At 51.3% G+C, this 27,247-nt stretch overlaps 2 protein-coding genes across 3 annotated transcripts in view; one reads left to right on the top strand and one right to left on the bottom strand.

Moving 5' to 3' along the window:
• Positions 1–7,089: 7,089 nt before the first annotated feature.
• TACR2 (tachykinin receptor 2) lies at positions 7,090–16,550 on the top strand (the record flags this gene model as incomplete). The annotated part of the gene is made up of 5 exons (XM_079708742.1): positions 7,090–7,481; positions 9,040–9,234; positions 12,557–12,707; positions 13,321–13,517; positions 16,430–16,550. The coding sequence occupies 5 exons, from the start codon at positions 7,090–7,092 to the stop codon at positions 16,548–16,550; spliced, it is 1,056 nt and encodes a 351-aa protein (XP_079564868.1).
• A 2,112-nt stretch (positions 16,551–18,662) lies between these two features.
• The window catches only part of HK1 (hexokinase 1), a 71,331-nt gene continuing 62,746 nt past the window's right edge, over positions 18,663–27,247 (bottom strand). For both annotated transcript variants that reach the window (XM_079712381.1, XM_079712382.1), the window contains 4 exons: positions 26,998–27,181; positions 24,970–25,125; positions 21,392–21,625; positions 18,663–19,545 (listed from right to left, as the gene is read on the bottom strand). In XM_079712381.1, the coding sequence (XP_079568507.1) occupies positions 19,401–19,545; positions 21,392–21,625; positions 24,970–25,125; positions 26,998–27,181 (719 nt within the window). In that variant the 3' untranslated portion in view covers positions 18,663–19,400. The remainder of the gene's footprint in view (positions 19,546–21,391; positions 21,626–24,969; positions 25,126–26,997; positions 27,182–27,247) is intronic.

Raw genomic sequence — 27,247 nt, 5'->3', positions numbered from 1 at the left:
CTGGAAGGGGAGTTCTTTTCCTTCCTGCTCCCTTCCTGGGATGGGAAGGCTGTCACGTAAGGACATGATATTTGGAGCTGTTGCAGCCATCTTGAAGCCATGAGGTAAAGGCCAAGAAGAATCAAAATTCCCAAACGGCTTTGAAACCATTGAGCTGTTTAGCATGGAAGCACTGACCTCCAGACTTCTGGTTATGTGAGAAAAATAAGCCCCCATTTGTTTAAGTCACTATTGCTTATAGCAAAAAGTATTCCTAATATTACACCCAAGCTGTTTCACTGTATTCATTCACTTAATCAGCAAATACCCTTGAGCATATACAATGTGCCCATCACAATGGAGGGAAGGGAAGATATGGCCATAATCAAAACAGACATGATTCCTGGCCTCATGAATTTCTTAGCTTAGCAGAGAAAACCCACTCTGAACAGATGTGATGGGTCAGGGTGTTAACAAGAAGGAAAGCACAGAAATACTACTGGAGTATAGAACAAAGACAGTTAACCTGAGTAAGCACCAAGGAAGTTCTTGAAGGATACTGTATTATGAAGGGTTAAGTGCTATAATAGAGCCCAACATGCAGTGCCTTAAATAAGAAAGAAGTTCGTTTTGTTTTCTTTTTCTTTTTCATGTAACAGCCCTGGGCTCTGCCAGCCATAAGACAGGGCTGCCCTCTCTGGATTCAAGACGGCAGCTCCTGTTGTTGCCATTTTCCAGCCAGTAGGAAGAGGGGAGTGGAAGTGAAAAGCAACCAGCTCCCTCTTTAAAGATGAGACCTTCATGACCATCATTAAAAAGTCTACAAATAACAAATGCTGGTGAGGGTATGAAGAAAAGGGAACCTTCCTACACTGTGGGAATGTAAGTTGGTGTGGCCACTATGGAAAACAGTATGGGGGTTTCTCAGAAAACTAAAAGTAGAATTACCATATGATGCAGCAGTCCCACTCCTGGGCATATATCCAGACAAAAGTATAATTCAAAAAGATACATGTGGGCCTCCCTGGTGGCGCAGTGGTTGAGAGTCCGCCTGCCGATGCAGGGGATACGGGTTCGTGCCCCGGTCTGGGAGGATCCCATATACCGCGGAGCGGCTGGGCCCGTGAGCCATGGCTGCTGAGCCTGTGCATCCGGAGCCTGTGCTCCGCAACGGGAGAGGCCACAACAGTGAGAGGCCCGCGTACCACAAAAAAAAAAAAAAAAAAAAAGATACATGCACCCCTATGTTCATAGTAGCACTATTCACAATAGCCAAGACATGGAAACAAGCTAAATGTCCATCAACAGATGAATGTGGCTTCCCTGGTGGCGCAGTGGTTAAGAATCCGCCTGCCAAAGCAGGGGACACGGGTTCGAGCCCTGATCTGGGAAGGTCCCACACGCGGCGGAGCAATTAAGCCCCCGCGCCACAACTGCTGAGCCTGTGTTCTAGAGCCCACAAGCCACGACTACTGAATCCCGCGCACCTAGAGCCTGTGCTCCGCAGCAAGAGAAGCCACCGCGATGAGAAGCCCGCGCACCACAACAAAGGGTATCCCCCGCTCGCTGCAACTAGAGAAAGCCCGTGCGCAGCAACGAAGACTCAACACAGCCAAAAATAAATAAACATAAATTTTTTTAAAATAGCAAAAAAACCCCAGATGAATGGATAAAGAAGATGCGGTACATATATACAATGGAATACTACTCAGCCATAAAGAAGAATGAAATAATGCCATTTGCAGCAACATGGATGCAACTAGAGATTATCTTACTAAGTGAAGTCAGAAAGAGAAAGACAAATACCATATGATATCACTTATATGTGAAATCTAAAATATGACACAAATTAACCTATCTATGAAACAGAAACAGAATCAGGGACATACAGAATAGACTGGTGGTTGTCAAGGGGGAGAGGGGTGGGAGAGGGATGGAGTGGGAGTTTTGAATTAGCAGATGCAAATTGGCATATATAGAATGGATAAACAACAAGGTTCCTACTGTATAGCACAGGGAACTATATTCAGTATCCTGTGATAAACCATAATGTAAAAGAATATGAAAAATAATGTATATATATGTATAACTGAGTCACTTTTCTGTACAGCAGTAATTAACACAACATTGTAATTCAACTATACTTTAATGAAAAATAAATTTTAAAAAAACGAGATGTTGAAGTTGTCCATATACACATCTATAAATCGCTTCTGCCCACATCCTATGGGCCAGATCTTAATCATGTGACCACACCTGGGTTGGAAGGGAGGCTTGGAAACGTAGTCCTTAGCTGGGCAGCCGGGTGACAGGTAACATCTGGGGAGGTTCTATTGCTAAAAGAAACAAGGGGAAAGTGGTCCTGAGGGAGAATTAGCAGTCACACCTGGTAAAGGAATAGGGCTATTTTTCTCTTAACCCAGAGAGCAATGGGAAGTCATTGAAGGGTTTCAAGCAGGAAATGCATGGTCAGATTTGTGTTTTCAAAAGATCATGGTGGCAGAGGATGGAGTGGAGGGGGACAGATAATACAGGGGGTAGTGAGTTCTCTCTGCTATTCCAGGACCCAGCTCCCCAACTTGGCTGGGAGCTTCATGAAGGTAGAGACATGACATTTTCTCCTAACTCTAGGCAGATCATCAGACCACCTGCCCAGTCGAGAGACCCACTGCAGGGCCCAGGACTCAGCCCTTTCAGTAGAAGCGCTGACCCTCTGTCACCCCCCCTTTCCTTACCTCATCCCCCCTTTCCTCGCCACAGCACTTGCTGCCACATTTGCCAGCACCTGGGGCAGACACCAAGTCTCCTCTGCCTGCAACACCCAGGCTGCCTCTGGGATGACCCCAGTCATGCAACCAGCAAGCGGGTGTTAGGGTGTTCCCTCCTAGGGCAAGCCGTACCCAGTTCCTCCTCTGCCTGCCATAGATGGGCAGATTTTGCAGAAGCCTGATGTTGAGAAATGAACCCGTTTTGTGTTAAGAGCTTCTGAGCTCTGTGTACACCAGGACTACAGCAGATGTAAACACTCGCGGCCTCTCTTCTCCAGCTAGATAAACTTCAGGCTTTCAGGGGGAGGCACTGCCCCAGCACACTCACAGTGTTTAAAAAAGGTGTCAGCTGCAGCCCATGCTCTTGGCAGATGGCAACTCTCCCTCTCCCAGCTGAAGTCCCAGACTCTGGGCCAGGGGGTGGAGGGCCCAGAGCCCATCTGCTAAAGGGGCCAGCCTGGGACCCTCTAGTCTGTGGACAAGGGGGGTGCTATCTGTGAGGAATAAATCCTGGAATGCTGCGGAGACCCCAACATCCTCCAAAAGGTCTGCCCGACCTACATGGACATGTTCTTTTAGTTTAAGCTTTAGATTCTGTGAAAATAAGAAGGCTACTCCCATCATCCCTGACAGGGTGATGTTTTAAACTTTATTCATTATTTGTTATTCATTTATTCATCTGGCATTTACTGAGCACTTACTGTGTGCCATGTACCAGGCTTTATACTGCCCTGCCCACTCAAAGTTCCCTAAAATCCCACTATTAGTGCCAGTGCCATTAGTATAAGGCTTTCAGATATATATATTAGATATAGATAGATGATATATGTTATATATACAATGTATCATCTCTCACCTCTGAGTCATACTTTAAATTTTATTCATCATTTGCATTCAATCAACATTTATAGTGCACCTGATATGCTGACTACTCTCCTAGACACCAGACATAAATAAGACACAATCCAGGTCCTGCGGAGCTCCCTGCCTGTGTGACAGGGAAGTAACTGGGAGGTGGCTTTGATGGGCCTCAAGCGAGCAGAGGTAGACAGGCCAGTGCAGGACGAGGGAAGCCCTCAGGAAGCGGCCCCCCTCAAGGGCCAGAGGACCCAGGGCAAGCCTTCCCCTCTCGGGGGCTCCCCCTCTCTTCTCCAAATGAGGAACTAGATCAGGGCTCCTGAATCTCTGAATTTCATAGACCAATAAAATATCAGAAACCTAATTGAAGGAACCACACAGCTCACCAGAATGTTATTCCACTGAGTAAGAAATATTAGAGAAAAAGAAAAACCAGGAACACAGCTACCATCTGCCATCACCATCATTTCATGAAAGGACACTTTAACCCAAAAAGCAAGAAGGGCATAGTCTCAGAACGAAGACTGAGCCTTCAAAGGGGATTCATTTACCAGAATAAAAAGCTCAGTGCGTTGTCCGCATCCTCATTTTGCCCACAGCCCTGTGAACTTCGTGGTGACTAGATGACCCACAGCTGCATGTGACCCGCCAAAGCCAGGACCAAGGGCCCAAGCCCAGCCAGAGACACGGTCAGGCGACTTCCAAAGGCATCTCTGGGACACTGCTGAGGGGCACCCAGGCCACAACGCTTCCTGGAGCCCCTTTTCTCTCCCTTCCCTCATCCCTGCAGCAGCTCCCACCTTCTTCTCCTCCAAACTCCCTGAAACACAAATCACTTCCGACTCTTGTCTTCAGGATGCTCGCTTCAAGACCACAATAGCACAAACCATGAGGGTAACTCTAACAGGCCATTCTAGCTCAGAGTGACTCAACCCGGGGCTGTCCAAGGCCGCTGTCTCACCATCACCGCTCAACTTCCTCTTCCGCCCACACCTGCTTCTTTCCCCTCCCTTCCCCAGGGGTGGATCCCATGCACTCCTTAATAAACATCCTGCACTCTAAAGTCTGAACCAGAGTCATCTCCCAAGGGTACCCAGCCTGCGCCATCACCTCAGCCCATCCAGCCAGAACCCACGGGCAGCCTTCCCCTCCACTTCCTGGCGGAGGGAACTTCCCACATACATGCTCGAAGAGCAAACTGGAGTCTTGACGCGTCCACAGGAGCTAAAGGAATTTAGAATGTTTTTCTGTTTTGACAAAGAGCAGCCTTCAAGGACATTGTTTAGCGATGAACTCAGCATGCCAGCTCTGAGCGGCAAGGCTGATTGGTAAACCCTTTGTCCAGGGCGGGGCGGCCCCCACCCTCTCCTTCCACAAGGACACAAGCACATAGTTGGAAAGCCGCAAGAGTACATGATTTAAGGGAGAAATAAAACTCTTAGATTCCACAGCTCCAAAACATAATCCTCACATACACAGTGGAGGTGGCGGGACGCTGTGGGGAGGAAGAAAGGGTGCTATCTGGGGGCTTCTAGGGCAGGTGACACAGTCTTGGGTGTCCCAGCCCTGCACTGTGCTTGCACCTGAAACTCAACAAATTCTGGCTGCCTGGAGTAGAAGGCAGAACCGCAAACAGAGAAGACTGACCTGTGGTTACGTCCTTATTTCTATACATTCTACCTCCAAAACCCTGGTCAGCTGAGCACGAGACAAACAAGCCCTAAAGTTGAGTGGCTACCGCTGCTACCAAAAAGCATCAAAGGCAGAGGCCCTTCAGCAAAGGGCAGACATCCAAACAGAGGCTGGTGGCCCGATCCAGACAAGGAACAGGCCTCTGCCCCACGGCCTGGCCGGGGCTGGAGCCAGTTGTGTCTGAAGCTGACTCTGGGCGAGAGGAGGCCCGGGGCCCCACGGGACACATACCCACGGGAGGAGCAGGGGCCCCTGCAAGCAGCCCCTCCTCAAGGAACGGGGCTGGCTTCCCAGGAGACCAAGCACACACTTAGCACAGCAGCCCAGCAGGGCCACCAATGCTGGTGACTGAGAGCCCTCCTCGGCTTTAATGAGGGACACGCCCTGCCCTTCTGAGCCTGCCCGGCCTTGAGGGTCCACACACCCACAGGTGTGCACAGGTGCACGAGTGTGTGTGTGCTCACACACGTCTGTCACACACACAATCACTCAGACACAGTACTGCAGCTTCAGGCAGCACCCGACACACATGCACACAGTCAATGACCAAGAGTAGAGTCTGTGGGCAGCCTCTCGGGGTTTTCTGGAGCTCACAGAAGAGGCAGCGAGCCCTGCCCTTGTCCTAAGACAGTGGTTCTCAAAGTGAGGTCCCTGGACCAGCAACACCAGAATCACCTGAGAACGTGTTAGAAGTGCTTTGCGTTCTGCCTCGGCCAGCAGAGCCCTGAGCTGTCTGGGGGCCTCCCACAGGGCTACAACTCCTTGTCATGTTTTTTAACCTGCCAGCTCCTGTGCTAAATAGACTTTACGTACGTTATCTCATTAAAACTCACTAATATCTTGTGAGATGGGCACCGTACTGTTCCTTTTTTTTTCAGATGGGAAAGTCGAAGCTGGGAAAGGTTAAAAGACTTGCCTGGAGTCCCTGGGGCTCCCAAGCCCATGCCCCTAATCACATTCTAGATGTAGCTCCAGCGCCACTGAATGTAAACACCCTACCAAGGACTGTGCCCCGCATGCCCGGCCCCACCGCTGCCACCTCCCATTTCCCCTGGGTCTCTCCCTGCCTCAGCAGCCAGTCCTAAATCTTCCCTCAAGAGACAAGGCCGGGCCCTCCACGCAGGGGTGGGACGAAGGGCAGGAGGCAGCCCCACCTCGTGAGCAGAAAACACCTCCGCCAAGGCCCTCACCACCCAGCACGCCCCGCCCGGAGAGCAGCAGGGAGGCAAACATGGGCTGGCAGCCCTGCCTGCACCCCAATGCCTGGAGAGAGAGCCTGCTGTGCAGTTGACCTATGGAATCCAAAGATGGCTGCTGTGTGTGCGTCTGATCCAGAATGTTCCCTGAATTGCATTAGCAGGGACCTGGGTTTGAATCCTGGCTTTATCACCAACTTACTGTGTGGCCTGGGCTGGTCCCCTCTTGGAATCTGTTTTTCCATTGCTGCAGCGAAGGGGTTGACTGATGATTTATAAGGATGTTTCTTGCTCTGAAAGCATGTCTTGGAATCTAGATGTCCACATGACATTGGAGAAGTCTGGCCAGGACGTGGGAATGTAAAATGCCAACGGCTCTGGACCCGGCTCTCTGCTCAGCCTAACTCATCTTTGCTTCAGACTTGGGAGTGCCCCCCCGGCTCCCCAGATGTGCCTGGCTTTGCACAGGAGTGCTTCCCTCACTCCTCCATACTCATGCACCAAAGAGGATTTGTCTTCTACAGCATATCCGGCAGGGCACCAGGGCCTGGAAGGAGCCAAGGAGCTAGACTGTTGTCCCAGACCCAGAGGCAGCCATGGGAGCCTATGCCATGGTGACTGACACCAACATCTCATCTGGCCTTGAGAGCAACACCACGGGCATCACAGCCTTCTCCATGCCTGGCTGGCATCTGGCATTGTGGGCAGCAGCCTACCTGGCCCTGGTGCTGGTGGCTGTGATGGGCAATGCTGCGGTTATCTGGATCATCCTGGCCCATTGGAGGATGCGCACGGTCACCAACTACTTCATTGTCAACATGGCCCTGGCCGACCTCTGCATGGCCACCTTCAACGCCGCCTTCAACTTCGTCTATGCCAGCCACAACATCTGGTACTTTGGCCATGCCTTCTGCTACTTCCAGAACCTCTTCCCCATCGCAGCCATGTTTGTCAGCATCTACTCCATGACTGCCATCGCTGCCGACAGGCAAGAGGGGGCAGCTGCGGGGAGTCGGCTCGCTTTTCTGGGTTCACACAGGGCTGGTAACTTGCCCACAGTCACACAGCAAGTTAAGGGTAGAACCCAGTGAATTAACTGCCTCCTAACCTGATCATGATCCTAAACTGTGCATCTGGAAGACAGGGGACTGTGGAACCGAAGCAAGTAAGGTTCAGGTTAGACACAAGGAAAAACATTGCACTAGATGGCTGTTCAAGGCTACAGGGGAAGACCAACGGCGTTTTAGGGACCTTCTGAAGTGTTCTTCTCTGGAGTTGATCTTTGTTTTACTGAAAGGAAATTGCTTATATTGTCATCCTATTCCTAGATATATTATATGAGGGGAAATTTTAACACTGCACGCAGTTACTATATAATTAAGATGGGGCCAATTACTTCCCTGATGCTGCTCTCTGGGGCTGCAGACTGTGACGTTCTGATGGGGATGGGGTGGGGGGCAGGAGGGGTGGAGGGGTGGAGGAGTGATCAGTCGGCAAATCTGAAAGTCCCCTAAGACTTTCTTTTCATTCACTCAGGTATTTGAGGCACTGTTTCAGGCACTGGGGAATAAACACCAGTGGGAAAAGAGTCCCGAAATCATGGTCTCATGGAACTTCCATTTTAAAGGCTGGGTGGAGGGTGGGTAGTACGGACTGTAGAGGGCAGGATGGGAGCCAGGAGACCAGACAGGAGGACATTGAATAATAACCCAGGTGAGGAAGGATGGTGGCTCAGGTCAGGATGGTAATAATGGTGACTCGTCCATTCATTTTTTCATTCATTCTTATGTTCAATGCCTACTATGTACAGATACTGTTCTGGGCATTGGGGGAAGAAACAGAATAAAGATGCCTGCCCTAGTGAGAATTTAAATAATAAACACAAGACTAAATAAATCATATGTTGTATTTTGACGTCATGAGTGCTATGGAAAAATATCAGGAAGGGGATCCGAGGCACCAGGGTACGTGTGCCGGGGTAGGGCAGGTTGTAGTGTTAGATAGGGTGTCAGGATCAGCTTTATTGTGAGAGTGGGATTTGAGCTGCGTCCTATTGTTCTGGCCTGGTCTCAAGGTTCAGATTAATCCCAGGGAGGAAGGCCCGGGGGTCATCTAGGACCAAAGCCGCTTCGGCGTATGTAGAGCAGTTCCTCCACAGCAGAAAGCTAGTGGGCAGCTGCTTCGGGCTTTGTCCAGGAGACCGTTGGGCTCTGTTAAGTTTTCTGAACAGAAGACAGGCTGTGTGACAGGCTGGGGAACTCGGCAGGGCTGAGCTTCAGGACAAGGCCCCAGACGGACTGCCAGTGTGGCCACACTGCTCTCTTGTGGCCATCCGAGAGCACATCCGCGCTCAGAGGGAGGCCATGTGGTAGAACGGGGTGGGGTGGGCTGGCGTTTAGGGCGCTAGTGTCCCACATGGCTGTGGGAGAGCACCAGCCCAGCTGGCTCTCTGCAGGTCGTCAGCCAGGGTGCGGGGAATGGGACTAGCGGATCTGGGCTGGTCTGACGGGAGGGCACCCACCACTCACACTGCCCTCTGCTCACAGGTACATGGCCATCGTCCACCCCTTCCAGCCACGGCTCTCGGCCCCCAGCACCAGAGCAGTAATTGCTGGCATCTGGCCGGTGGCCCTGGCCCTCGCCTTCCCCCAGTGCTTCTACTGCGCCATCACCATGGACCGGGGTGCCACCAAGTGCGTGGTGGCCTGGCCCGAAGACAGCGGCGGCAAGATGTACCTTTTGTAAGGCCTGGGGGTGGGGGAGCATGGTATGTGTGTGCACGCGTGCACGTGTGTGCGTGCATGCACATATGTGCACGTACACATGTGCAGTGTGTATGCATGGGTGTGCACATGTGTCTGTGAGTGAACTGGGGATTATGTGAGTACAGTATCAACTAAAAGTAACACTTAGCACTTACTAAATGTCAGGTTTGGTCTAAGTACTTTACATATATGAACCCACTGGATTCTCCTAACAATATGGGTATGTATGTATTATTATTCCCATTTTTCAGATGAGGAAACTGAGGCACTAAAAAAAAACTAAGTAATGTGCCTAAGACCACACAGCTAGTAAGTGGTAAATCGAAGACTTAAATCCAGGCAGTCCTGCTTCAGAGCCCAATCTCCTCACCACTCTTACTTAAATAAGGGACATGTCAGGGTACCGAGACAGAAAGAAAGGGCAGGTGCCAGAGCCTGGGATGTTTTCAGGAGCCTGGAGTGGACTTGACCTGAGGCAGGCACCGTGGGCTAGGGGATGGGGGGAGAAAACAGAACTCAGGCGTGGTGCAGCTGCTGTGTGACCCTGGCTAAGTCCTTTCCCTTTCTGGGAGTCAGTTTGCCCAGTTCTCACGGCGGGTGTGGCTTTGTCATCCCAAGCACGGCGGGGGTTGGTAGTAGAAGATAAAGAATTGGTTGAGGTTCTGGAGACAGTAGTCGAGTTGGAGTCCTGCGCTGTCCCCTGCTGGCCAGAGGACCCTTTGTAGTCACTTAACCTCTCTGACCCTTTGGCTCCTTCTCTCTTAAAGGGGATTAGTAAGAGAACCTTGCTCAGGGGTTGTTGTGAACACAGAAGAGAAAATGTACCTGACGCAACTTAGCACGGTGCCTGGCACAGAACCGGCGCCCAGCAGGTGGTAGTTTAAATGGGGAACAAACGAAAACAAACCTGGCAGATTTAGTCCAGGAAAAGCCCAGCTGCCCCAGGCATGAGGAGGTGCACGCTCTGAGCCCAGAGCCGCCAGACCACAGAGATAACTCAACTCCCTCTCCCGCCTCCTTTAACAATCCTCCCCCAACGTCCGCCCCTACCTGGTCTCCTCCCGTCCCGAGCACCAGACAGAAGAGCGCCACGCTACGGGCTTCGGGGAAGGCGCCATTCCTCTGAGGAGCCTGCTCCTGGCAACTGCTGAATTTCCCGGGAAACTGCTGCCCTGGGTCTCTGCCCTCGTTCCGTAGCCCATGTTCTCAGGACTCATGGCTCCAGGGGCGGAGTCCACGCAGGGACCCGCCCCCCTCCTTGGCTTTGGGAAGGGGCGGAGAGCAGAACATTTCCTGACTGGCCACTGCGGGGCGGTGTTTCTCCACCTTAACAGTGAGCTTTTCTCTCTGAGGTGCGGACCAGTAAGAATTTAGGGTACCAACCACCACCTTTCTGGGGATGGTGACTTCCGACTCTGCTTCAGGCAACAGGGGAAAACAGGAGGGCAGAGGTGGGCTAGGAAGGCTATACTTTGGTGCTACTTCGAATTCTGAGAGGATCTGGGGGAAAGCCTGGTTTCTCATGTGTAAGAATATATTATTTGTTCTTGGGTTGGGGAGCTTCTGAGATTTAGACTGGGGGCTCCATCCGTACAGGCTCATATCCTGTGTGTGTAGGAATCTAGGAAAATGCACATACGCTCCCCAAATCAAAATACAAAAAAGGCAGTCCAGGCTATGAGATTCTGGCAGGCCCTAGAAGATGGTTGCCAAAGCTCCTTGGCACTCCCTTCTGTGTGGGATCCTAGCCCAGAGTGAATTCCTATCCTGAACCGACTCAAGAAAGAATGAGGCAACAGAAAGGCATCACTCATACTTGGGAAGGATGGTAGAGATTAACTCCTTGTTTTACAAATGAGGAAACAGACTGAGGGAGAGATCTGACTTGCCCAAGGTCATGCTTTAAATTAGAGGCGAGGCAAGAACCCAGTTCTTCTGACTCCACAGGGCTGACCCTCAGTGGAAGGGAAATCATTTGTCTGTTAAGTCCGTATAGAGCTGTTTCACAGGACACAGACTTCCTGTGCCTCTCTGAGCCTCATTTTCCCGCTCTGGATGCTGAGACAGGTGGCCCTGCTGATCCTCAAGGTCTATCTATCTCAGACACTCTGTGACCTCACAGTGAAGGTAAGGTACAAGGGCCTGGCATCTGGCTGCTCCTCCGCCCTCACCTGCTCCACAGTAGGACAGATGATGATCAGGGAGTCTAGGAGCCCCCAAACCTTTTGTAATTAGCATGCTTGCCAAAAGAGAAAGCAAGCCGAATTCTAAACTCAGGCTTTAGGGAAGACATTTGCTGGAGCCACCTACTCCCCTCCCTCCAGGTGTCAGTACCTCTTGAAAGGGACCCAGCAAGGCTGGCACATGGGGAGGAAAGGAAGGGCTTGGGTACCCCTCTGTTCTCCTAGAAAAAGGTCACATGACAGGGCCAGGGGTCTTGGGTCCATTCACCGGATGCTCCTGCTTGGGCCTTGTCAGAGAGAGGCTATAGCATCGCTCAGAAACCAGAATGGGCAGCATGCATCTTTCCAAAAGGAAATGAGAAGGCCTCAACACAGCCCCGGGTGTCCTCCACGGGGACTGGATGAGCGCCATCAATGGTGCTCTGGGCCACTTGCTCACAGGTGGTGTGAAAGAGTATCTGCAGATGTGAGCCATGTTCCCAACCAAATGCTCACGGTCAGGAAGGGATGATTCACTAGCACGTAGAGTGTGGCCTGTCTCCACTGCCCCCTTCCCTGCTAGGGATGTTGGTGCAGGATAGAACCATATCAACTCTAGGAGATCTATCTAGACAGAGAGATGCAGATATAGAAGATATACATAATCTATCTAATACATATGTGCATATACATATACACATATATTACATGATTCTGGAAGAAAGATTCCAAACCATTAACAGTGGTGGGGGTGAGATACATAATTTTACTTCCTCCTTTGTGCTTAAGGGCATTTTAAATTTTAAACAAATGTATTACTTGGTTAACTTTTTCGTTCCTATTTATTTCCTTGTTTGGTAACTTGTCTGTCACTTGGAAGGACTCAGAGCTAACACAGGTGTCCCTTTTGCAGCAGGGGAAACTCTCATTGGGCACATGTGCTAGCCAGTCTGCCCTTCTTTTTTTTTTACTCTTTTTTTTTTTTTTTTTTTCAAACCAAGCGCTTGGGAGGTGGCCCAGGGTAGCCCGCCAGGGACAGCTCAGGGGCGTCAGCAAGGTCCTGGGGATTGAGTGCTGGCGGATGCTGGAGTCGCCCCCAGGTCGCCCCGTGCCCAGGCCCTTGACTCTCCTTCCAGGTACCACCTCGCTGTGATCGCCCTCATTTACTTCCTGCCTCTCGTGGTGATGTTCGTCGCCTACAGTGTCATCGGTCTCACGCTCTGGAGACGCACTGTCCCAGGGTACGAGGTGCATGGCGCCAACTTGCGCCACCTGCAGGCCAAGAAGGTGAACTCCGGGAGTGGGGCTGGAAGTTTGACCCCGCCTCGGGATCAGCCATTCCGGGCACGTCCCCTAGAGGGCGCCGCGGAGGATAGACTCCACCTGTAACTTGGCCTTGTCCCAAGTCCCTGGCCAGAGCATTCATTCCTTCTTCCCGGGGTGGGGGCGGGCGGACTTGCTTTGGTCTTTGGGCTGTGGCAGACACAGATTGCAGGGAGAGGGAGACCTCGGAACCCGTAGCTGGCATAGTCTCCTCTAAGGATGGGGTTAGGAACGAGAGCTCATCCACTCTCCAGGGAGGGGAGCTGCTCTGCTCAAAGAGGGATCCAAGACGCCTTTTAGAGGAGGTGGCCACCGAGCTGGGCTTTGAGGAGTGAGGACTTCAAAGGAAAGACAGCAGTGTGGACAGAGAGACCAGCCTGAGCAAAAGCCCCGAGGTGGAAGGCCCAGGAGTGTCTGGGTAGCAGAAGCTCTAGGGGCCTGAGCCTGTGGAGGTAGACAGGGCCTGCTTATTGAGGGCTTCTCAGGCTGGCCTGAGACGTGCCTCGTGCTTCCCCTCGGGAAAACTGGGGCTTGGGGCTTCCAGGCTAAGGAGTGACCTGAGTCTCTCCTGGACCAGTTTGTGAAGACCATGGTGCTGGTGGTGGTGACATTTGCCATCTGCTGGCTGCCCTACCACCTCTACTTCATCCTGGGCAGCTTCCAGGAGGACATCTACTGCCACAAGTTCATCCAGCAGGTCTACCTGGCGCTCTTCTGGCTGGCCATGAGCTCCACCATGTACAATCCCATCATTTATTGCTGCCTCAACCACAGGTGAGCCCTCACCCCAGCCCCGCTCCTCAGCCTGGCTCCATCTGGACTCCCCTGCACAGCTTGAGCCTGTGCCGGTCCATCCCCGCCACCATGGGATTACCATCCTCCCAGGGAGCCCCCAGCACAGTTCTCCCTCGGGTCCAGGCCTAGCTCGAGCCCCACCTCCTCCCCAAAGCTTTGCCCCATTGCCCAGGCCACAGCTCTCACTCCTGCCTGCTCCTGCTCTTTCTTCTGGCGGCTGCATCTGGGACAAGGATAAGAAAGGAGGGAGGGACAGAGAGATGGAGGGAGGGGAGAGAGGGAGAAGGACAGCCAGAGAGGGCGGAAGGAAGGAGCCAGGTAAAGAAGGGAGGGACTGATGGTTCTAAGAGCTTCCTACACTGAGGAAGAACTGAGGACTGTCCCTGGGCGAGGAGAACAGTGCCAACCGCAGCAGAACGAAGCACTCAACCTGAGGCCCGGGGCCAAGACTAGAGGGGGAGCAGGTTGCTCCCTGGAAGATCACAGAAGGGGTTTTCAGGGCAGCTAGGAAGTGACCTTGGCAGAGACTGCCAGAAAGGAAGGAGCCAAGTTCTCACTCCCCCCCAACCCTTGTACTTCTAGAGGAATGTAGTCCCAGAGAGGGGCTGGCGTTTGCTCAGGGGCGCTTGCACAGGTGAGGAGGTGCTGGGCCAGGCAGGAGCCCCAGCCCAGGAGTCCTGCTTGCAGAGCAAGTCGTTCAGCCTCAGAAAGCCTTGACGGTGGAGCCAGGTAAGAGGAGATGAGAGGTGGACACTGAGTCCTGGCCTTAACGAGGCAATGAAGTGGGTGAGGTTGGCCCTGGGCATCTTTTATCACCTCCCTGCCCACATGTCCACGCCACTCATAATGCCAGTAGGATCTTTGTTGCTCAGACATCCCACCCGGGGCAGGCCAGAAGGAAGTAAGAGACTGTACTTTTTTTTTTTTTTTTTTTTGACTGTTTAATGGCTGCCAGAACCCTCCATTGTCTCCTGAGAGGAAAGTATATAATGGGAGGGAGGTGTTATCCCCATTTTACAGATGAGGAAACTGAGCCTCCAAAAGGAAGACTCTCCTAAACTCATACAGCAGGAATTCCATGTGTCTCCAAGGCCTATAATCTCATCCCCACATCACACATTTCTCCTGCATGCAGTTGTAGGAGAGCTTGGAGACGGGGACTGTCACATCAGGGAGGGGCTCCCAGCCTTCTGTGTCTGTGCATTGGCCACTCTCCTGCTACCCAAAGACACAGTCCCTGGGAGTCTGAACACCCCAGGGCTTTACAACTTCTGAATCATTCAGTATTTGATGACACTAGCTCTGAAGACTGGTATTCCTGGCGGAATTTTCATTCTTCCGCAAAATGTTCACCAGGGGCTCTGTGTGCCCAGCACTGTTCCAGGCCCTTGGGATACCCCTGTGAACAAAAACAGTGATCCCTATCCTCGGGGAGCTGACCCTCTAGTGGGGAGGTGGAGATAGACAATAAGCAAATGTAATGAGTAAATATACATTGTGTATTAGGTGATAAATCCTATAGAAAAAAGAAAAACTAGAGCTGGGTAAGAGAGGACAGGAAGTGCTGGGGGAAGTAATGGGCATAAGGGTTACGATTTTACAGGATGGTCAGGGTAGACTTTACTAAGGGGTCTTTTGAGCAAAGACTTGAGGATTGAGTGGGCCCTGTAGGTGTCTGGACAAGAATTCCAGGCAGAGGGAACAGCCAAGGCAAGGGCCCTGTGGTCAAGGTAAGGACTTGCGCTGGTTCTCAGACATGAGGAGCCCTGCAGTGTTCTGAGTGGGGGAAACACATGCTCTGATTCCCTTTTAAAAGAATCAGTCTCGCAGCTGTGTTGGAACTGGACCACAGAGGGACAAGGGAGGCAGGGAGATGGTTAGGCAGGTGCAATAATCCAGGAGAGAGATGGTGGGTTTAGACGTGTGAGAAGTGGTCAGAGTCCGGAGATTGCTAAGGTAGAGCCAACAGAATTTGATGGAGAGGGAGTCAAGGATGACCCCAGGTGTCTGGCCTGAACTAGTGGAAGGACAGAGTGGTCAGTTGTCAGGAACTGAGACGAGGACGACTGGGGGGGTGTGGGGGGAAAAGGGTGGGGAGCTCGGGTTGGGACATGCTGAGTGTGGGCAGAGGCCATGAAGCTCCCATAATAAAGGCATTTATTGGGCTGCCCAACGGAACCTTCAGAGCCACAGGGGGAGGAACCAAAATCAGGCCTGCTCTTCTGAAACTCGGAACCCTGCGTCTCCTGGGAACAGACCATATAGTTCTCTTCCTCCCTCCGCATCACACAGGGTCTCATCTGTTTCTGCCCCTGACAGACCAGTGTCCTCTCTCTGCCAGCTCTTTCTCATTTCTTCCAGTCACTCTCTGCTTCCTCTGATCTCCAATTTACAGGTGGACCCTCTTTGCTGCCTTGGGGAAAGTTGTTTATTTTTTAAGCAAATGTATTAAAACTTAGTAGTTCCATGTGTATATTTTCTTTCAAAGCTGTCCCCTTGGGGGAGCATCCGTATGCTACCCAACATTGCCAAAGCCCCAAGTTTTTAAGACTCCTCTTTGCATATTCCTTTAGAAGCCAATTAACAAATCGAACAAGAAAATCTGTTGTGTCTTTATGACTATACTTGGTTTATTTTTGTTTGCTTGTAATAACAAACAGTCTCATTCGGCTCACTTCAGTCCTTGGACTTAGCTCCAGATTACTTCTGGTTGTTTCCAAAACCCGAATCCATTAAAGAACGTGTCTCCCCAGAGACCCTGAACTCGTAGGAGCGAGGCAGCGACTTTCCTCTGGAGGAGAGATCGGCTCCTGGAGGTGGGAGCAGCCCCAGGACAGTTCCCATAACTGTTGCCCTCACTCCGTTGCTCAAGATGACCCTCCATTCCCCAGGTTCCGCTCTGGATTCCGGCTTGCTTACCATTGCTGCCCATGGGTCATGCCAACTGAGGAGGACACGATTGAGCTGACTTACCTCATCCCTTTCCACAAGGCTCAACAGGTGTCGCACTAAAGAGACTCTGTTCGTGGCTGGGGATGTGGGCCCCTCTGGGGCTGCCAGTGGGCAGGCTGGAAGTCTGCAAGCTGAAGTGTCTACTGACCCCTGAACCCTTGTGCCTGGCTGCAGGGGGAGGCTTAGCGCCCTGGAGAAGTAGCCAGTTGAGAGGACCACACCGGAAAGTTTGGCCCATGCCTCACCCTTCAGTACATCCATGGAAAAACAAGATGGGGCCAGGAACTCTGCAGTGGGTGCTGACTCTCCCAGCCACCCCTCTGACAGTGCTTCAGGGCATCCAATAAGTCAAAGAAGACAGTGTGAGCTAACACTTATCTAATCCAGGAGTTGCAAGCTCGAATGCCTCCCTGGGGCATACAACATAACGAGTAAACCGAATCCAGTATAAAAGAAAAACTGTAGATATAATGATAAAAGGTAAGTGACTTCCAGCGTTGGGGCAAAAGGAAGGGTGGGGACTGTGGCAAACTGGAGAGCACAGGAATCTAAAGGGGACAACAGCCGATCAGCTCTGGACAGATGCTGCCACGTGGCTGGGAGCCCATTGTTGCCAGATCCTCCAAACCTTTCAAGAGAAGCCAGAAATCCAAAATTGTGAAACTTCCAGGTTTGTTAAACTGAGCTCACATTTTTATAAATGTTGCATAAACCAAACAAAACACACCTGTCAGCAGCACCCAACCATGACACTGACCTATTATTAGGCTAAAGACACAGGGAAAGAAGCTTGTTTTGCAAAGCCCCTAACCTGTGAGCCAATCCAGGGCCTCTCTGCCTTAGCATCTAAGAACCCAGATCCACCCTAGTGTAGATGGTGGTTAAAAGGAGCCTCAGCTGGGTGGCCTCAGACTAGTCACAATGACCTTCAGCTCCTTTCTTTCAATGGCAAAACTACCTCACAGGGATGATGTGAGGATGATGGGAGTGATGCCTATAAACTGGCAGGCCCAACACAGGTTAAGTGCTTCATAAACAGCAGCTGTGACTTTTATCACTACCAGGGCAGCCGTTTGACCTGAATTCCACAAGTCAGCAACATAGCCCTCACCCTTACTTCTGCTCAAGGAGGTGGCAGACAGAGAACACCCACTGTCCCATCTCCCAGAAAGCTCCAGGCCCAACCCAGTCCACACCTCACCCTGCTTGCTGACTCACCCTTCCCACTTCATGGCCCCTTCAGAAGAATCACGTAACACTGTAAATGCACACCTAGAGTTCAATGTTACCTGTGTTCTCCACAAGATCACTGTCATAGGCACCAGCAGTGACAAATAAAGGGACTCTGGTCTCACCAAACCAAGGGAGCATGCAGTCAGTCCTGGGAAAAGCCACCAGAGGTGTGGTCAAGGCCTGGGAGACTCACATCGCACCTCAATCACAGGGTACCAGAATGTGGACTGATGTGGGGCCCACAGACAGGCTGGGGGAGAACCCAAAATGGCAGCCACAGAGTGGAACAGCACCCTCAAGACTGCGGTGGGGCAGGGATGAAAGGGTCAGACAAAGGCCCACAGAAGGGGTTCGTTTATGAAGGGGGTTGGGGAGAGGACAGCAACCCTGCTACCCTGGGCTGCTGCAAGGCTTCATCTGCTCAGGGCAGGGGATCTCTTCATCCATCATCCTGGAGCTGGCAACGAGGGTGATGAGGGTAGGACCTGCTCTAGCACAGCAGGATGGAGGGCCAGTGTTGCCCTGTCCTCTCATGGGGCTTCCAACAGCCCCCGCAAGCCAAGCTGACTTTTGCTTTGTTCCAACTACAAGTGAGGAAGCCAGGCTATTGGAAGACGGAGGCCTTCCATCCCTTTACCTTCTGAGAGGTGTCGAGGCGGGGGCTGCAGGAGTCCCTCCCTGCGGTAGGCCCCCGGGGCTGGAGCAGGGAACTGGAAGGGCAGGTGCTAGAAGAAGGGGAGAGGCTACTTCTTGACCCTTTGCAGGGAGAGTACAGAAGTCCTCAAGCCAAAAGAAGGCTGCACGCTGAAGAACACAGCCTTCATTTCAAACTCTGCCCTGACCCAGAAGGCCACAAAACCCCCCAGGGTTTGGTTTCTGCCACATCCCCCGACGTCCTCCCCACTCCCCAGCCATTAAGCATCACTCGGGTCTTTGAATTGATACAAAGTTTACTAGGTCATACAACATGGCTCACAAAAGCGATGGGAAATTCCAATGAGCGTACTGTTTCTTGATTGGTTCGTTTTACCCAAACGGAGACAAGACACTTTCCCGCAGGACTGCCCACCTCCCCTCCCCAAGACAGACAGAATGCAAGACTGTCACAATGTGGCTATGACCAGTTCCACGGACACACAGTTCAGCGGCATTGACACGCCCTGATGGGACACCAGACAGCAATGGGTGCGGGGCCGGGAGGAAGCGGCGGCTGATGCACCCGTGGGAGGAGGAGTCCCGGCAGTGTCTGCTGGTGAAAATACATTGCACACAGGGGACACATCCCCAAGGACGGGCTGCAGAGGCCCATAAGGCCTGTCAGATGGTGTGACTTTTCATTTTGGGCCAATAAATAACTGTTGGACGAATGCATAAGTTAGAAATGGACGCCACTAAACTTCACATGTGGGGAACGTACGACCAGGTTGAAGTCAAATCATGCAAAGTGGCAGGGCAGGTGAGGAGGGATCTGGAGGTCAGGGAGATTACCAACAGCACACACTCTATTTTGTACCCTACGTTACGCGCCATTAGTTGGCTTCTCTTTTCCTCCCCGCGGTGGTGGTGCTGGCGGGCTTTGGTGCCGGCGTCTCCCGGCACAGCTCGCTGGGCAGAACAGGGGGTCGCTGCTTGAAGAGAGAAGTGCTGGAAGGGCAGCAGGCTGGGGGGCCAGGACTCTTAGCTGCTCGTTTCTTGCCGGAGCCGAACGCCCACTGCCGTGATGAGGGCGGCTCCCTTGCCGCTACCGTCTTCGGATAAGAGGAAGGACACGTTACACTTTGGTGACAGTTCCTTCACGGTTTGGTGCATGATTCTGGAGAAGCTAAAAAGGACAAAAATAGAGAAGGGTAGATAGAGGAACATGAGGAGAGACGCCGGACCCACCTGAAGGCGCTGAAGCACCCTAACAATAAGGAGGGAAGCGAGATGGGAGGGGCTGCTTGGAAGCAGCTGCGGCTTATTGAGAATGGCTGGGAGAAAGTGGGTTTACAGCCAGTCCTGTTACAACTTGCAGCAGGGAGGCACGACGGAGAATCCAAAACGAGCTGCTCTCTACACCTTCTGAGGGCTACGGCATGAGTAACACACCCAGACGGCTCCCATCCTCAAAGCCTGAGGCTCTGAGGGGACCGAAAACCAAGAAGGGGTGCTGGGACCTGGGTGTGGACCACTGAGGCGGGCCAAGCTGGTCTGGCACTGGGTCAGCTCAGCAGGCTGCATGGAAACGAACATCACCCACCCCCAGCTGCAGTCCTCTGAGACCCCAGCCCAGCACCTGAAGCTAAGAGAGGGAGCCCCCCACCCCCGTGAACTATAATCTCTAAATGAGAGGTGGCTCTGGGTTCTTGCATTTTGTGCTGGAAATGAGATAGCGCCAGGCTGCGGATGCTCAGGGCAGTGGGGCTCCTAGAGGAAGTACTGACTGCCCCTTGCTGAGTACCTACTAGGTGTCCCACACTTTATATATGTAATGTCCCGCCTGCTGGTGGTCATTTTCCCATGAAGGAAGAGGAGACTTGGCAGAGATGAAGCCACTGAGCGCAGCTCCTAAATGGTGGTACCAAGATTAAAACCAAGCGTGTCCATGTGCAGCTCCAAAGCCTAGCTCTAAACTACAGTGACAACGAGGACAGCTATGAAGGTGGAGAGAGAGAGGTCGGGGTGGAACCCAACAGATGCTTTCATCCCAAGCCACAGCCATGACGTAGGCAGGCAATGCCTACACTGAGTTGGGTGAGGTTGCTTTTAAGGGGAGTGAATGGCCCAGTTTACTGGGGACAGTCCCAGTGTGATTATTAGTAGCACCCTCTTGACTGGCAAAAGTACCTCCGTTTCGACAATAATATGGTCACTCTATTCATAAGAGCCAAGCTTTGGGATGTGTGGTAGATCAAAGAGCAGACGGGGGCTTCCCTGGTGGCGCAGTGGTTGAGGGTCTGCCTGCCGATGCAGGGGATGTGGGTTCGTGCCCCGGTCCGGGAAGATCCCACATGCCGCGGAGCGGCTGGGCCCGTGAGCCATGGCCGCTGGGCCTGCGCGTCCGGAGCCTGTGCTCCGTAACAGGAGAGGCCACAAGAGTGAGAGGCCCGCGTACCGCAAAAAAAAAAAAAAAAAGAGCAGATGGGCTCATTTCTCCTCCTCCAGCATGGGGTGCTGGACACCCGACCAAAATGTCAGGGAGGTCACATCCCACCCGCCTCCCTGCTACAAAGCCCAGGGCCAAAACCGCTCCTGCCTTCCAAGGCTCTTGACAAACTGATTTAGCAGGTGGACAAGACAGTGGGCCCTCTTCCCCTTTCCTTCACTCCCTCGCCCCACTTACCAAACACAGCCTCCGGGCCAGGCTGATGGGTAAGTGCACGCCCACCCTTACCTCCTTTCCTGCTCCCCACCTGGATAAGAGAGGCCCAGGAGGAGGGGAAAGCAGGAAATGCCAGGCCACAGGTGTGAGCTGCCCAAGTGCCACCTCCCCAGGCATCCCAGGTAAACTTCAGAGCAGCTCATTTCCTCGTCCCAGACAAGCCCCACCCTGACCACACAGCCTGCAGGTTGGCTGTGTCCTGGCGAGGAATTTTCCTGGTGGGAATCACATCCTGATGTCCCATAGCCATAAAGGGGCCTTGCCTGCCCAGGAAGCTCTGCCCATCCCCACCGGAAGCCCCACTCACTGCGGATGAAGCTTGTAGAGCGTCCCGTCCACACCCACAGTCACGTTGAGGTGGTCCAGCCCCCTGTTCTCGCGGATCTTCTCCACCACGGCAGCCATGCCCGCGCCACACAGCTGTGCGGCCCTCTTGGACACTACCCCGCACACGGTCTTCACGAGGATGCTGTCGTCGCACGTGCTGTTCAGGCCAAGCTGCTGGAGGATGGCCCGGACCTGCAGCAGCGCTAATCGGTCACTGTAGGGGGACAAAAGCCAGGAGGCTGGATGAAGCAGGACCCACGAGAGCAGCACAGAAGCCGCCGACTCCAAACGAGCCGGCCCCAAATCACTGCACTTATCCACGAAAAGGGTCATGGCGTTTTCTCTCCCCTTCAAAACATTTATTTGTCTATTTTTTTTAATGATCCCCAAAGTATTACATGTTAAGTTGTAGAATAACTAGCAAATCTAGAAAAATAAAAATTGGAAAATTAGAACTATCTACAATCCCAACACTGGGGAAAATACTATTAACGTTTAAATATATTTCCTTCCAATCTATTTTTCTTGGATATCATTAAACAATGTCTTTGTCCTGATATGTGAATAGGCTTGTTCTTTATTTATTTATTTTTAAATTTTTGTTTTATATTGCAGTGTAGTTGATTAACAGTGTTGCAGGCTTGTCCTTTATATATGGTTTTCTTTCTTGCTGTTTTTCATGCTTCATACATCTAAGCAAGTTCCCACCTCCTTATCTGAGACCAAGATTGGTAAAAGCTGCCATAGTAGTCTATTCTGGGGATGACCATAATTTATTTAGCCAGTTTAGAGAAATTTAAGTTGTTTGCAATTTTCTGCTAATATAAAGTAACACTCTGATGATGTTCCTGTTGGTGCAAGTCAGAGTTTTCCCTTAGGGTTTTTGATACATATTGCCAAGTGCCTTTCTGAAAGTTATATCAATTTACTGTCTCTGACAGAGTATTTGGCCTTACTTGTCCCCAGTGGAAAGGGGCTTCCCTGGTGGCACAGTGGTTAAGAATCTGCCTGCCAATGCAGGCGACACGGGTTCAAGCCCTGGTCAGGGAAGATCCCACATGCCACAGAGCAACTAAGCCCATGCGCCACAACCACTGAGCCTGTGCTCTAGAGCCCGCGAGCCACTACTGAGCCCACGTGCCACAACTACTGAAGCCTACACACCTAGAGCCCGTCCTCTGCAACAAGAGAAGCCACTGCAACGAGAAGCCCGTGCACCACAACGAAGAGTAGCCCCCACTCGCCTCAACTAGAGAAAGCCTGCGCGCAGCAACAAAGACCCAACACAGCCAAAAGTAAAAATAAATAAATAAATTTTTTTAAAAAATTGAAAACACTGGACAATTTGGTAAGAATGGCATCACACTGGTTTAATCTGTGCTCCTCTCTGTTAGTGAGGATTACTGTTTTTGTTTTTGTTGACTGGCCATATGAACTACCTTATACCAAAACTCTTGTTCTCCTGAGATATTTGTCTCCTCATTAAACTGAAAGAGTTGACAATGACGGATGATGAACACAACAGCAGTGGTAAGAGCAGTCAGCCTTTTTTGAGGACTTACTATGTGACACGTGCTTTACATACATCACCTCATTTCTCCTCCTAATAGCCAACTGATCCATGTATGATTATTCCCATTTTAAAGATGCAGAAATTGAGGCTCAGAGAGATCGAGTAACTCACCCAAAGCTCACAGCCAATGGGGTAGAGCAGGTCTCAAGACCAGACCTGCCAAAGCTCTTGCCCACCATGCCACGCTCTGCATCTTGCATATATAATGCAAATGTTTTCCTTAGTTTTCTGTTTGTCTTTTAAGCTTGATGACTGATTTTGTTTTTATCTTATAGAACTATGCAGCTAAATTTGGCAATTTTTTCTTTATGATCTCTCCCTTTGCTATTACACCTGAAAGGACCTTCCCCAGCACTTCACACCCATCAGTATAGCTATTATTAAAAGAAAAACAAAAACAGAAAAGAATACGTGTTGGCGAAGATGTGGAGAAGTTGGAGCCCTTGTATATACTGCTGGTGGGATGTTAAAATGGTACAGCCACTGTGGAAAACAGTATGGCAGCTCCTCCAAATAAATAAATACGTAAAATAATTATGTGATTCAGCAATTCCATTTTTGGGTATACATCCCAAAGAATTGAAAGCAGGGACTCGATCATGTACTTGTACACTCATGTTCATAACAGCATTATTCACAACAGACAACAGGTGGAAGCGACCCAAGTGTCCATGGATGGATGAATGGATAAACAAAATGTAGTGTATACATACAGAGAATTATTCAGCCTTAAAAAGCAAGGAAATTCTGACACATACTACAACATGGATGCACCCTGAAGACATTATACTAAGTGCAATAAGCCAGATGTGAAAGGACAAATGCTATATGATTCCACTTACATGAAGTCACTAGAGGAGTCAAATTCATAGACACAGAAGGTAGAAGGGTGGTTGCCAGGGGCTGGGGGGAGGGGGGAACTGGGGAGTTAGTGTTTAATGGGTACAAAATTTCAGTTTGGGATGATGAAAGAGTTCTGGAGATGGATGGTGGCGATGGCTGAACAACAATGTGAATGTACTTAATGCCACTGAACTGTCCACTTCCAAAATGGTAACAATGGTAAATTTAATGTTACATATATCTACCACAATAAAAAAATGTTAACAAGAAATATTCACTGATATTTTCTTCTCATTCTTCTCAGGCTCCTATTTTCCACACTTGGCCCTTGGGTAAACTTAGAATGAGGAGAGAAAGCAGTGGGGAGCTTGGTTCCCTAGCCTGGTGCCCCCCCTCCTCCGCAGCTGTGAAATGCCACCACTCCACGTGCCCCAGTCCTCCAGGGTCAGTGCCGCAGGGCCGCTGTCTGCAGCTAGCACTTCACTGCGTGGGTTCTGGTGGGAAGTGAGTTCTACCTGAAGGTTACAGACCCAGGCCTGGGCGAAAGCGAGGGGCAGACCCGAGCCAAGCCAATGTCAGTGCTGCTATCGTGACCATTCTAAAATGAAGGTGGCTTTTGCACAAGCTCTTTTGCTGAGCACTTTTCCACCTCTTCTCACAGCTCACTGCGGAAGATGGCAAAGGCACAGATGAAATGTTCACTCTACATGAGAAAAACAGGAGGAAGACAGAAGCAGCTCGCTGTGGGGCACGGTGGGCGGTGAGCTATGCATCCTAGGCTGCCTTTCAGAGGAAAAGAGGGTGAGGCCAGACTAGGGGTGCTTGGTGCTTGGCTCTTCTGGACTCAATGGTCCTTCAATACAAGTATCTGTGATGCACCTTTCCTATCCTGAAATGTAACCTACTTACACACAGGATGATTTCAAACAAATCAGTATAATGCCCTAACATACAGGATGAATAAAAGGAAATGATTTATAGTAAAATTATGGAACTTCAAAATGCAATTGCTCAGGGCCTACTACCCCAGTGGAAGAAGAAAACCCTCCCAAATGGCCAAAATGTCCCCTATGTTGCCTACTGCCCCCATTACAGCCCCCTGGCCAGGTCCACCTCTAATAGGGAAGGCCCTGCCCACTCACCTCTCGATCTGAGACAGATACTTGGTCTGAAAGATGCCCCGAGTCTTCAGCGGCTCAGAGATCTGCCCTCGGAAGAGGAATCCCCTCTTGGTGAAGTCAATCAAGATGTTGCGGACGATTTCACCCAGGTACATACCGCTGATCATCTTCTCATACCTGAAATGAGAGGAGGGGACTGGGTGTCTATATGAAGCCTGTGGTCTCACAGTAACCCCGGGCGCCTTACTGTGCCTCACCGGCATCACCAACCCGTGCACCCAGCCCTGTGCTCCCTGGCAGAGGCAGAGGGTGAGACCGGGAAGGACTGAGGAATCCCCAACCCTCCCGGGGTCAGACGCGAAAGTACCAGCACTCTGTCTCACTGCTGGACCATCCACTTCCTCACCTGACTCCCTGCCTTTGCCTGGCAAAACCCCACTCCAGCTCTCAGCTCCCAACTTGCCCAGCACTGCTCCAAGAGGTCTGTCCTCCTCCTGCCTTTCTCAGCTCCCACACACCCTCCCTTCTTCACAGCACACACAGGTCTTCCGCCCCTTGGCACCCCTGCAGCGAAAGCCTTGAGGGGACAGAGAATGTGTGTCTTGCTCAGCTTTGAGTCCCAGGGCCCAGCACAGCTCAGCGTTGCTCTCAGTCAGGTGCTCAATCAATACCTGTAGAATCAGCAAACGGCTTAAAGGAACAAGACAACACAGGGAAAGTTCCCACTAGATTTTTGGAAGGTTTTGCCAAAACCCAGAGTGCTGGTCAAGTACCCACAGAGTGATAAAGCCACACAGGCTGGAGGACACAGGTGGCCACCACACCCCTGAGGGTCACCTGTTCTTGGGGGCTTTTAATTCCTGTCCTCTCCATGTTCAGGAGCCTCAAGAAATGACATGGGCTTTAAATGCTTCCATGCACACACCCCATCCCAGTGTCCCCAAGCTGGCATGACTCCACTGGAATCTGGATACTCCAGAAGACTTCGGGTGGTCCACAGGAAAAACACGAAATAGCACTATCATCAATTCCCATCTAGTCCTTTTCATTCCATCAAGGAGACATCTCCTTGGTGTTGATAAGTTTGATGCTGATATGGCTCTAACCCCTTCCAACCCCTACTGATCTCCCTTATAACAAAGGGTGTCTTCCTGTAGAGCTGTTGGTAGACACAGTAGCTAGGACTGAAATAACGCTGTTCTTCACTATATCCATTTTATGGTAATATTGGTTTTCCTCCCTCATTAAACGTAAGAATACAAGATGATTTAAAGAAAAACATTAAGCACAGGTGGTATTTGGAAAAGACAAAAATCTTGAGGTTAGCTGGAGAACCACTTATGTTTGGGAGGTATTACCCCCAGCTCTTCATTCTGTTCCTGGGGGCACGGCCTAGACCACCTCGTCTTGGCTATGGCGGAGGATGGCCTGATCCCTGGGAGCTTGAGACAAGGGGTCATTTGTCTCTATGCTGGGAAGGGTGGACACTGCCATCTTGGGAAGGGTCCCTGACACCCGAGCTGCAAAGATCCAAATAGCCACTAGGCGGTGCAGGAGGTCTGCCGTGGGAAGAGGAGGAATTGGCGGTGGCGGGCCTCTGCCTCACCCGTGACGGGGAGCCCCTGACTCCCACTGGCGACATCCTAACTTCCCTTGCCCTTTAACAACTGCAGGTCAAATGTGTCCTACTAAACAAGGCAAAAACCTGCTGACCAACAGATCTCTATGAGCCTGATGGGGAAGAAACATAGAGCAATGAGAAGGCCAGAATGTTGCAGGATAAACACGCTCACTGAGAGGAGTGGTGTGGCCACTGCTACCCTGTCCCCAGAGGCACCTGCACAGAACATCAACCCTGGGCCATCTTGTACCATGTGCTGCCACCACCCTCCACCCCTAAGTTCTCTGCTCTCCTTGGGCCAAAAGCCAAGGTCAGGAGTGAACTTGAGGGACCACAGTCTCCAGGCTTTGTGCAAACCCCACTCCTAGAACCGTCTTCCGTTGTAATAGGCAGGATGCCCTCCCGTCTCCTCCACCAGGTGGGATTACCTTTGCTTCCCGGCGTTTAGAGAATATTCATCCACCAGTTTGTCATAGATCGTTCTGATATCGTCCAGACACCCGTTGTCCCCAAAGGCACCCCACTCCATGTTGATACACATTCGGCCCTCGTTTCCTTCTAGCGTCTCGACGTTTTTCATTTCTTCCATGTAGCAGGCATTGCTGCCCGTCCCTGAAATACACGAGGAGAGAATGAATGGCCACACCACCGTGCTTAGTGGGGAGAGGGATTGCAGCT

This window comes from Hyperoodon ampullatus (genome assembly GCF_949752795.1).
Source record: "Hyperoodon ampullatus genome assembly, chromosome: 1".
In the NCBI taxonomy this organism is placed as follows: Eukaryota; Metazoa; Chordata; class Mammalia; order Artiodactyla; family Ziphiidae; genus Hyperoodon; species Hyperoodon ampullatus.
The sequence above is the reverse complement of the archived record's forward strand: the minus strand, read 5'-3'. Positions and strand labels throughout refer to the sequence as shown.